The following is a 12837-nucleotide window of genomic DNA, read 5'->3' as shown; positions in this document are numbered from 1 at the left end:
GAAATCATCTTCTTTTCAAGTTGTAATTTTTCTCAATAGTTTGAAGTTTAAAGTACTGTTCAAAATTAGTTTGGACTTGCTAAAATGCTATTTATGGAAATAAGGTTCTCTGGGTCTCTATTGATCACGATTCTGTCTCAGCAAACATTTATGTTATTTTTGTTAGTTATCCAGAAGAAGAGGTGTATATTTATATTGTAACATCCTCACATTAGAAGTATGCTTTGGAGAAAATAAAGGTAGATATTGTTGAGAAAGATACACAAGTTAATAGATGGCAGTGATAAGGGTTTTCTATGCTGCCTTGCAAGTTTTTTTGATCCCTTTGAAATGTACTGCCTAGTGGAATAATAGGAGTTCCCATTTTCATGCAGATTTTTTAATTTTAATGGTTATTAATGAGGCTTTGTCAGAGTAGCTAAATATTAAGCTTCTGTTGCAAATGTGATGGACTAAGGAAATGACAAGATATATATGGAGATAAATAATTTTAATTGAAGGAATAAATTTACCTGGAAAAAGGTGCATGAGCATACAAGGCAGTCTTTGTTTATCCCAGTTGTGTAGAGGATTTCTAATGACAATAGGTCTGACATCTTTGAATTTATGTAAACCAGTAGCATATAATTTCATGGTAAATAGGTTGCTGTTTGAATCGGTCAGACAGACTGTTACACAGTTTTTATAGTTCATGCTAATATGACAAATGTGATACTGTTCATGTTTTTCTTAGAGTGATAGGGGGTTTAATCAGTAAAATCAAACAAGTTCAGTTAGTGGTGAGCAGCCATAGCTGAGGAAATGATGGTAGATGTTTTGTAGTAGTTTGATTTAATGCATTTTTTATAATACTGTCACATTAGATTCCCTTAAAAGAATAACAGTTATAGGCACATATATTCAGCTTTTATATCTTTCTTCAAAATAGGAAAAAATGAGTTATCTTGTCTATCGGCAATTTGTTAATTTAATCAGTATGGAACTGTTCCACCTGTTAATGCTTTTTTCTTGGTTCCTGCCTCAGTCAAAACATAAATTAGAAAGATCTTTCTAAATTTCTCAGCTATTTATCTGGCTTCCGTGAAAATTTAGAGAAAGAATATATGTGTTCCTTTTTCAGTAAATCCCATGGCAAATATAGACCAATATTTACAAAATGTCACTTGACATTACTTTAGGACGGTAAACTTGGTAATTTTGCTCTATCTCTGGGCAAGTTAAAGAAAGTGGAGCTTTTTCAATTAAACAAAAAGTACAAATGTTCCAGAACAGGAGAGAGGAGGACTTAAGTAGGTGATGATGAAAATATATTTTTCTATGGTGACAATTCAAAAAGGTATTGATTTTAAAATGCTAAATATTACTTTATAATTCAAAACATTTCGGATGTTTAACCTGACTTATATCAATGCATTCTTCACAAACAAAGCTGAAATATTTATGATGTGCAAGCAAACTGCAGATCTTGGGTTTTCCCTCCCAATTCCTAAAACATCCTTTGATTTTCTCCATTGCATAGGGAGAAAGAAGCAGGTATATGTATGGCTTTGCTGTATGTTCTTGTGTAAGACTGACAGTGCATGTAAGGTCCCCAGATTATTGGAAGGGTTTGTTATTATTACACATGGAAAGGTTTGGATCGGAAGGGACCTTAAAGCCCATCCAGTTCCAACCCCCTACCATGTGCAGGAGGGACATCTCCCACCAGACCAGGTTACTCAAAGCCCTACCCAGCCTGGCCTTGAGCACTTCGAGGTACGGGGCATCCACAGCCTCTCTAGGCAGCCTGTGCCAGTGCCTCACCACCCTCCTGGTGAAGAGTGTCTTCCTAATACCTAACCTAGATTTATGCACTTTTAGTTTAAAACGATTTTCACCTGTCACTGCACTCGCTGATAAAGAGTCCTTCCCCATCTTTCTTATAAGCCCTTTTAAGTAGTGGAAGGCTTCTAGTAGCATTAGACAATGTCTGAATGGCCACCCCACTCATATCTGGTGAGAGTTATGTTTGGGTACTTTTCCTCTATAATGAAATAACTTATTACACAGCTACACAATGCACGTTTTAGAGAAACAGAAGAAGCACTGTTTAATGTTTAGCTGTCTTGTATTTTAATCCTGATTTTGGAGGTGGACTTTTTGTAGATTTTGAAATCTCACTGGCAGTCCCATGTTCTGGGAACATCTTCACAGGGTGGCTTACTTCTTTAAATGCGTTTTCTAGGGGGAATTTTTAAGAATAAGCTAAATAATAACTGCTTCCCTTTTTAAAGGTGGGAGATTGTGCACTTTTGACCATGTTTTCATTTTCTGTGGCGTTGCTTCTGTGGTCAGAATGGGATTAATTAAAGTAAAACACATTTGAGATAATTTCTGCTGGGCATGTGAGACACTGGTGTAATTCTTTGTATTTATACATCAGGAATGCTTGAGCTTAAAGAATATTGTTTGTCAAATATATTTAATTTATAGCACATAGTCAAGTCTTGTGAGAAGCAATTGAGACTTTTGGCTCTGAGTATCTTGCTTGGCTGAGTTTAGCAATTGGTTTTATGTTTAAAGAAACAGTGAAATAACTAGTCTGTCTTTCTGTTCTAAGACTGAAGTTTTCATATGTTAAGTTAACGTGACGGTTTCAACAGTCACTTTGTAGTTGAACAGATGAAATGACACAGGTGAGAACTTTTGCTGGCAAGCAAAAGTTTTTTTTTTGTCATCAGTCTCCCAGATTTCCTTTTCTGTCAATATAAACTGCATCAACTTCTTCACAAGACTGACGTGAACAAAAGTTAGTAATGTGCACTTTTGCATATTAAGTGTCTGAAAAATCAATCCACAGATTTAAAAATACAGATTACCGTTTCTGAAGTTTATGGCTTTGGAGATCTTGTTCACATTTTCCATTGCGTCATGGCCACTGTGGTTCCTTTAGTTGTTATGGAAGTGTCTGCCAACCCTTGGCAAGTAAAGGAAGAATCCAGTAGGGACTCCAGTAGAAGACTTCCAGTAGAGATTCCAATCATGGAATGGTTGGTGTTGGAAGGGAGCTCTGGAGGTCATTCGGTCCAATTGCTTGCTCAGGCTGGGCCATATAGAGCTGAGGACCACGTCCAAACAGCTTTTTGGTATCTCCAGTGGTGAAGACTCTACAGCCTCTCAGGGCAACCTGGTCATGTTTTATTTGATATTTATTAGAGATAATGGTCATTAGTTTATACTCATATTTTATTTTGTTATGGCATGCCAGTTTTTTTTTTCCTTTTTTCTACTTAAATTATTTCCACAAATTCCACAAAGCTATCAAAATAATTACTGAAAACTGGCCTACTAGAACACTTTTTGGCTGTTTTCCCACTTTTGAAATGGAGTACAATATGCCAGCTTTATTTCAGCAAATACGTTAGTGTTTGAAAATGGAAAGAAGCCTATTCTAATGATACAGAAGTATTTACTACAGTGCTATGATATTTTCTGTTTTCACAATAATGATAAATTCGTTGCTACTCCAGGTCTTGTCAGTGTCAATGTCAGTGGGTTTTGAACTGCCTGATCAGAAGCAGTCTCTTAATTAAAACAGGTAGAATAGCATATTCCTATCATATACATATAATGAAAGCCTACCCACTCAGGCATTGAAAAAAGCATGGTACATGAAACCGCCCTCAAGTCTGCATGCGTTCACATAGTAACTGGATGTGTAAGAAGTAACTGAACTATTGCAAGCTTATCATGTGCTAGATTTACTATTCTTTTCCAAGTAAAGACTTCAAAAATGTCAATGTTTTTAAACCATATTAGAGCCAAAGAGCTTAAAGCAAAGATTAGTTGCAATATTTTTTCATTTAAGGAATAACAGTGTAAATATTAACATTTTCTTGTAGTATCATGAATATTTTTTACTGAGAACACATTTTAAAATTTATTAATGGTGATTGAATTTCTTAAACATAATTTTTAAACTGTAAATTTCTCAAGGAAGCATTTACTTTGTTTCCCGTGCATGGTATATCAAATTGGTGTCAGTTTAAGAAGATACAACCAATTTTAGAACCAAACAACCTATTTAATCCTTCTTAAATAAGACAACCCTCTTACCCTCAAATCATTTAAGAAAGAAAACCACATAACTTAAAGTTGCTAATTATGGGGAGAATATACCTGATTCTTTAGGGAATTACATGTCTGATGTTAACACATTAACATAATAAAGGACACTTTCTCCTTCAAGTGGAAAGTCTTTTGCATTCTTTAGGTAGAATCTTAAACTCTAGTTGGGTAAACTTATTCTTGTTTAAATGACATGTCTGTTTGAAAATTCTTCCAAATCTTACTTGCATATCGTTAGTAGTCTATACCTCTCAGCAAAGCTGTGGGGAAGAGTAGTTAGGTATATACTGACTCCTCTGGCCATGGTAGCTGTGGCAAAGCTAATAGTCTTTTTAGGAGCTAGTCTTACTTTACTGTGGTATGGCTCCTTCTCACAGGAGTTACACAAATATTTATGCAATTCTTAAATGTAAGTGCAAAAAATTTAGCATGCATATCTGAAATCTTTACAATGGTGTTACTGGGGACTGTAAGTGATTAAACCATGCAAAAGACCACAACCCCGTGTAAAAACTTCTTCAGTTCAAACTCAGAGCAGTGATTCTCCTTGACCCTGGAGGATTTTGTAGGCATTTCTTGGGTGTCAGAGAAGTATGACCTCTTAAGAGCTCAATCCCCCTCACAATATCAATGGTCTTGTAGCAAAGCTAATGAATACATTACTGCTGCTTAACTATCCAAGGTTTCAGGTGATCCTTGTGAAAAATAAAAGCCGTTTGAGTAAAGAGGGAGACTGTCATTTTCTTATTCTCTTACAGGTTAATCTCAGTTATACATTTAATTGAACTACAACTTACTCTGCATTATTACTTATAAACAAGAAAGCGTGTATTCTCATCACCAAAAATATAGTTTAGGATCCGGATTGTTTACAAGTGTCAAAACAAGTGCGTAGCAACAAGGAGTTTTAAGTGTTTGCATATGTTTAGTTGAAACTAGCACAAAATTGCCAAGACCCAATATTTTGAAGTGTGTATAGAAGGTGATTTATAGTTACCGAGCACTGTGTAGCCAATTATTTCAATTATGTTTTTTCCCCAAACATGCATTTGGGCAAATTTTTGTAGTGGCTTTGTACTACACTGGAAGTTTCTGTCTGGAATAGAAGATACTTTGTCTATGTGAAAAATAATGTGGATTTATTTAGATAATTGTTTGAGGGAAATACAGATATTCTGCAGCCCTTTTCAGCATTTGGTTGGTGCACTTGCTTCTGTAAATTAACTTCTCCTGGGGATAAAATTATTCCATGCTTCTTCAGTTCCCTTCATTTTCAGGAAGGGAGAATGGGATGCCAGAGAATATGGATTCTGTATGGGAGCTAAAAATCTCTATCTGTAAGAGTCCTATGAGTTTTGTATCTGCTGGAAATCTACAATGGTAATTGGGGGATTTGCCTAAATTCAGAAAAATAGTGTACTGGATTGCCGTTTTAATTTATTGGTTAAAAGAAGTGTGGTCAAATGAAGTGGTAATTGCTATAAAATTGGTACATCTAATGGTGTCTGGGGAATGACGAATATCCTTGGTTATATCGGTCTTTTCCTGGTAGTGCTTGATTATTGAAAAGGCAGAGGTTAGTTATTTTACCACGAATGCCTGAGACTCCTGGGAATGAAACAGCTTTGCTCTGTAATGCTAATTGAAAGGCCAAATGAAGAAATTAACGGTAATTTAACAGTAATTATCTTAGGGGAAAAAAGAACGCAACAAAGACAGCAGCAACAGCAACAAAACAAAGAACACCCTTCCTTCAAGCCCCCCTGCCCTTCACTGGTAGGCCCACCCTGTTGTCAGAGCTGTCGTATGTTCTAGATTTAAAATACATTTTCTTAGGACCAGTCTTTTCTGTAATCTAAATCAGCATAAATATTTGTAGATTGGATCAATGATAGTGCATTTCTTAATGTAGTTTTGTTCACAATAAATGTCTGTACTAGCCTGCATTCTAGAGCTTTTTCATAAACTTGAAGAAAAAAATATTTTCTGCAGTTAATGGGCCATAGCCTTTCAGAGCCTAGCAACTCTCACTTGTTGCTGATTCAGTTGGGCAGAATGAAATCTTTTTCCAGATCTAGTAGCCCTGTGTGGAAGATTGACTAGTCCTCATCATTGCACCATTGCTGAAACACAGGGGCAGGGCTGTAGAGAGGCAGGCCTAAGAGCTAGTGAGACTCAAGAACTGATCTTGCATAGATGCAGCAAGTGAAATTTCCGTAACCTTTATGGGGTTAATACAAAGCAGTGTGTCTGGCAAACAGAACTAGGGTTAGTGAAGTGTTCAGCTATGACAGAGAAGAAAGGGAATGAACAATGTGGCTTTTGAACAGCAAGTAGGATTGAAGGTTTTGTTGGTTGCTTGCTTTTATGCCGGGATTATTACTCCTAATTTTTCATAATGGAAATGCAGTTCTTTGGTTTTTGAGACCTTAATTTGCTTTTATAGGCAATTTAGTAGAATAGCTTCAAAACTGTGTTCTGAGCAGGTATCAGAGCTGTGTTGTCACAGTAAATCACTATGTTTCAAGTGAATTATAATAGTTATTAAATGATATTGCTCAAAATAAGTATCTCTGAAATACAAAAAATACTAAAATTTGTGGTTCTTTGATCTCAGTTTATTTTTGGATAAGGGTAATAAGTAATATGAGATGAATAACTTCTTCTTTGTAAAGAAAACCTGGAAACCTACAGTTATATGAAACAGTGCTTCTAATACAAAATGATTTGAGATTCTAATTGTCCAAGATTCAGACTTACCAAATGCTAGATAATTTCCTTTGCTCAAGTAAAGGTATAACTGAAAACAGTTTGCTTAAAGCCCACATTATTCTTAATGCAACAATATGGCATACAATGCATTTATTATAAAATTGGCAGAATTTCATTTTTAAACATAACGATTTTGTTCATGAGGGGATGCCATTCTTTCCCTCAAAGTATGCTATTGTGTGGAATTATATCATTTTGAACAAGATTAGAAACTTTGGGTGATAAGTTTCGAATCTACAGGATTTGACTCTACCTACGGGACATGTAGGTGTGTCACTTGCCATCTGCTTAGTGATTATATTAAGGAACCTGAGCATTGCATAGACTCCTGCAGTCATTCCTGGCAGCTAAAAACATGTTTTTTGATCCAAACAGATCAGAAAGTTTCTGCTGTTTCAGCATTCCTATGGGAAGCAGTAAAACTTTCTTTGGAGGAAGGAGTGTGGTGTTTATAATAGGCACATACTAAGACTGAAATGTCTTATTTGTCCTGTTATGGTTACTTTACCATGTAGGCTAAGAAGAGGTAATTTCTGGAGATAGCCTGAGGAATGAGGTTCTAGTTTTTATTAAAATCAACCTATTTGAGTCAAGACTTATGTGTAGCTTGTAAACTAAATAATGGGTATTAGTTTCTGACTAATTTAGCTGGCTTCAGGTGACCTCTCCTCCTTGAGGGAGAGAGACTGTGCCCTAACATCTTGTGGTTTTGTTATCTTATGATCGTATTACAACAAATCCTCTCAATCTCATTAATTTGTTATACACTGGGATCAGCAAATATCAGCAACTCTTCCTCCAGCTGATGCTTGAAATCCTTTTGTTTTCCAGCTTGTCCACTGCTCAGTTTTTCTGGCTTGCAAAAGCCCTTTCTCTAACCATAGCAATAAAAACCTTGGCTTTCTAGTTTGGCAGGATTATCTTGAAAATTTTAATTCCTGAAAAAGGATATTTGACTACTATTTTGAGTTAAAGTTATGACCAAAGAACTCAAATTAGTTCTAAATAATAATCCCTCTTCAGTATAAAGTATAAAACAAACAATGACAAAAAAAAAAAAAAAGTCACCACCAAAACCTTTCCCATAGCAGAATCTAGAGGGCATTATGAACACAAATGGCACATCCTTGAAATAGTTACTGTGGAACTGTTCTACAGAAGTATCTCAAATTGCCCAAAGCTGATTCAAAAAACATCTTGATGAGAAATCATTTCAGGACAAGAATTGAAAGTTGCTCCTTTTTTAGAGATAGCCCTCAGTGAAGTAACAATTGCTCCTAATGTATACGTGTTTATTGTTGTTGATGTTTTTCACAAAGAGCTTAATTTTTCATCAGTGTAACCTGTAGAAGTTATTGCAAAAAGGAATAACTTTATTATCTATCAGTGAAGACCAAGTAGAACTTTCCAGATTTATTTTTGTGAGCCATACTTTGGTGTTGTTCATAGGTGGGCCTTAGGTTGCACACTTGCAACATTTTTGTATGCTTTGCCAGCATTTTCTTGCAGCCACAGAACTGATTTACATAATTCATGCACTGCTTTGCAACAAACATTTGTTGTGAGCAGTGCTCAACAAGTACCCGTTAAAGTAAAAACTTCAATGTAAAAGTCAACATTTACTGCACATTCTGAAACCTGTCAAACATAAAACTCCAGTAACTTCAGCAGTGGTATCAGCATTGCATATGCTCAGCGAATGGGATACTGCAGGCTCAGCAGAGGAATTTAGAGAAAACAACGTTGTCTAGAGGATATTCACCGAGGAAAGAGATAGCAGACAAGAAGAGTGGCAGAGCGGATGCAAACAGGATGAATGTTGGCATGGGATTTGGAAGGATGGAGAAGTGACTGTAGAAGCACCTCCATGTGGCTGGCAGATGTGTGATGAAGCGAGGGACTAGGTGTGGTCCAAGCTTGGGATTATAATAATTTTTTGGTGTTTTTTTATTTACTTGCTAGTATGTTTTATTCAGCGTTCAAGTGAGAAGTTGGGCATAGAAAACAGTAATAAGTAAAAGTTTTTTTTATATTAAGAACTATTGTTCAGATGCAGTGTATTTGCAGCGATACTTTGTATTGATCTGGTCAAAGCCGGGTCTGCTTTTTTCACATTCTTGTCTTCAAATGGTAACATGGTATGTACTTTTCTGTTCAGTTTCTCTTGCTGTCAAGGCAAAGTGGTTTTGTGACAGTGCTGAGTAGAAGCAATGCTAATATTTTGGTTTTCTGCCTTCTGTAAGGGAGGAAGTCAAAGTTAGAGGGGAAATAGTGCTTGTTACTACAAAACATAATACACTGTGTAACAGCTCTTTCAACAACAGAACAGAATGAAGTCAGGTGAAAATGTAAAATTCCTTTTCTACTAGTTCTTTAAAGATTTTTACTAATTCTATTACATTGAATTTTCCTAAGTAGATTTGATTTTACTTTAAACTAATACAGAATGTATTTTGAAAACTTCGAATTTTGTATAAACTGTATTTTGTTTGTTACTCTTCTGTTTTTCAAATGTTCTATAAATTTTTTGAAGGAATGCCATTGTACTACTGCAGATCCAATGTTATGGTTCGTGCCAGACACTTCTTTCCAGTACTTATGAGAGTAGCCTGTGCGTACATGTCTCTTTATGCCGCTTTCTGATCAAATAGTAAGACTTCTGAGCCTTCTTCAGAAGACCTTTGGCTTACTTATATATCCAGTAAAGTCAGACTGAGAAATCAACCATCTTCCATGATTTTATAGATGGAAAATAAGTTAAGTTAAAGCTTTTTTTAACTTGTTTCAAGTTCGTAACTGGAAAAAAATTATGAAAAAATGTGGGACAAAAGTGCAATTATATATGTAAAGGATCAAAATCTGTTTTAAAATAAGATCAAGTTATTATAACATGATAATTTGTTTAATGTACTGCTGAGTTTTATTTAGTTGCCATCTGCATCTGCATGTTCTGATTTACCTCTGTTCTTAATGTAGGCTATAGTACTTAAGAAGTCTTATATGTTTGTTTTGATTTCAAGTACTTTACACTTCTCAATTACTTTTACACAATTTTGAACTTAGACTTTAAAATATAATGGTAAATTAAGAAGATTGACTTCTAATAATATTTGAATTTTGTTTCAGAGCAAAGTAGAAGAGATGATTTGGAAGCTTTAGGTCATATGTTTATGTATTTTCTCAGAGGAAGCCTTCCATGGCAAGGTTTAAAGGTAGTAGTTTTTTACATCTTCACTTCCTTCCTGGTTTTAGATCATCAGCTTTTCTCAGTATGATCTTTTAATTTCTGAAAGCTTGTCTGAAAGCTGTATATCGTCATAAGTTTCTTTTGCTCTTTTATCATAGGCTGAAACATTAAAAGAACGTTACCAGAAAATAGGAGAAACAAAACAAACAACATCTATAGAAGTATTGTGTGAAAACTTCCCAGGTAATGTCTGCTGCTACTGAAAATGTTGTGTACTGATGTGTTGATTTAGAAAATGAACCTAGTATACCTTGTTTTTTAATATGTTTTTAAAAATAAATTAAACAATACTTCTAAATATCTATCACCATAGTGTGTGTATATATATTTATGTATCTTTTGAAACAAGCAGTAAACCAGTGCTGGTGTTGTTCAAAGATAAATAATTCTAAGAGAAACATTAAAAAAATTATAATTATTATTAAAGCCTTCAGCTAGTCTACACTTTTGCCTTCAAACACAAAATTTTGGTATTTGCTTCATAACCATTTAAAAACGAATCTGCTTTTCAGCTGGTACATGATTATTAGAAGCAGCTTGAAATAATATTTAAAAAAAAATAATAACTTGCAGGTTTTCCTGTGACACTTACAGTTGTTCTTAAGTGTGTGAAGAGAAGATACCTTCTAATAAGGTATTTGGAAGACCACACAGAAGCAAATACTTTTTTAAAAGTTGGATTAATAAACAGGATAGGTATGGTGTGGTTGCTAAAATAGAAATAAACACCTTCAAAGATAATCAGCATATCAATAGGCAAAATGGATTTGCTGAGACTAGGTCATGACAAACAGATTTGATTGTCTTTTATGACAAGACAGTGGGTCTTGTAGACAAGAGGCTGATGTTAAATGCCATGAAACCTTTGTACTTTTGCTTTTGACACTATTTTTAAATAACTTTATAAATAATATTAAAACATAATTGAGAGGAATCTACTTTGGGACAAAGAGTATAAAACTGTTTGAAGTACTCAAGAACTTGTCATTGCTATCCAATTGGAAAAATGAAAAAGAATTCCACAGAGATCTATGAAGGTTCTGCTCGGTATTTTTGTTAATGCCGTGTATAATTGAGAATTCTTATTTAGCTTCCAAACGATAAATATGAAATTCATGGGCTTGATAGTGGAGTTGGAAATAAAAGATTTTGACAAATTATAAATACGGTCTAAAATACAAGGTATAGTTCAGTAAGTTACAATAGGAAGTTATAAACAAAGTTATAAACAAAGGATCAAGTCCAGATTAAAAATTACTGGATATGGAAAATGGCAGGGTGCTTTAGGTAATGACTTAAAGATGAGTCACAAGGTAAATGAGTGAATAGTGTCATGGTCTTATATTAAAAAAACAAACAAACAAACACAAAACACACAAAAACAAACAAACAAAAAAACCCTGTACTAAACTGCATTATATAAACCAGTTGCAAACTAAAAGATACATGAATTGCTATTTCTCCAGTATTTGATTCTGTAAAACTGCAGCTGAAACAGTATGTTTGTTTCTGGGAACTGTACTTCAAGAAATTTACTCTATTTTAAGGGTGCAAAAGCAGGGATATTTTTTTTGCTATACCTCTTTCCAAAGACTGAAGTTATAGAAACTGTTTTGGCCAAAATAAGACTGTGAGGGAATTAAGTTCCCCTGTACCTTTTGTACCTTTTGCCTTGGTACAGTCATGAAAGGAATTAGCTTACTACGTTCACAGCAAAAAAGACACAGTAATGGATGTAATCCACTATAAAACCGTTTAGCGGTGAACTCATCTGTTTCGTATGCAATGAAGAACAGGAGGGGATTGTTGAGGAGATTGTGGAGTTTCTTTCACAGGAGTTGTGTGAAAACCAATTACACAGATGTGGCTGGAACTGATTTACTCTGAGCTAAGCATGGTGTACTAGGTTGCATCTTGAATTTCTTTCCAACCCTCTTGTAAAAATTAATCCATAACCATTTTTTTCTGATGATTTTCTTTTTAATTTCTCTGTGTATCCTATAAAAAAAACGGATTTCAGTTACAGAACTGGAGAAAATGTCGGAACATAAATTAGTTCACTAAGCATAAACAAATAATGTTAAATCTAATGTAGAGGGTATATGTTGCAATTCTTGCAAATAATAATGAATAAGAGTAGCTTCATATCGAACAGCAACATCACTAAGCTGCATTCCAAATTATTTTTTCCAAGCTGGTCTCAAACACTCTTTCTACCCTTCTACCTATGGAAGAGTTTAACTTGGTGTAGCTCAGTCTCCTGTGCACTTCTCCGCAATCCTCTGTTAGAGGGCAGGTACCCTCTTTGTACTACAAAATGTCTGGTCCTTCACACTTAATGGAAGGTGAGGAAAGGCATGTGGTGATACTGTTGTTCTGTTTCTCATATACATAAGGATCAGTGGGTGCTGGTCAAAACTACATTGAACCCTATTCATCCTCAGACTCTCTGATCATACAGTTGTGTGAGCTTTCTCTTCTGCCTTGGAGTCATCCGAATAGTCTTTTTGGCTAGAGTGTGAGGAGTCATTGCTTTTCTCAGAATGAGTTAATGGTGTGTGATTTCCCACTCTTTCGTGGACTTCAAAGTATTCAAAGCAATTCAGATTTCAAGATTTCTGCCTGTCCTCCTGAATTTATGCCTCAGGACTCAGATCAGGTGTTTCATCTGATCAGTATCACAGCCTATACTATGTGTCAGGACAGTTGAA

The 12837-nt window shown here is 35.1% G+C and overlaps 1 protein-coding gene across 1 annotated transcript in view; it reads left to right on the top strand.

Annotated features, from left to right (window-relative positions):
* Window positions 1-12837, top strand: part of CSNK1G3 (casein kinase 1 gamma 3) — a 72011-nt gene that overhangs the window by 42439 nt on the left and 16735 nt on the right. Inside the window, exons 9-10 of the mRNA XM_084305782.1 lie at window positions 10006-10091; window positions 10225-10309. Coding sequence (XP_084161908.1) covers window positions 10006-10091; window positions 10225-10309 — 171 coding nt within the window. The remainder of the gene's footprint in view (window positions 1-10005; window positions 10092-10224; window positions 10310-12837) is intronic.

This window comes from Netta rufina, assembly GCF_964035555.1.
Source record: "Netta rufina genome assembly, chromosome: Z".
Taxonomy (NCBI): domain Eukaryota; kingdom Metazoa; phylum Chordata; class Aves; order Anseriformes; family Anatidae; genus Netta; species Netta rufina.
The sequence above is the reverse complement of the archived record's forward strand: the minus strand, read 5'-3'. Positions and strand labels throughout refer to the sequence as shown.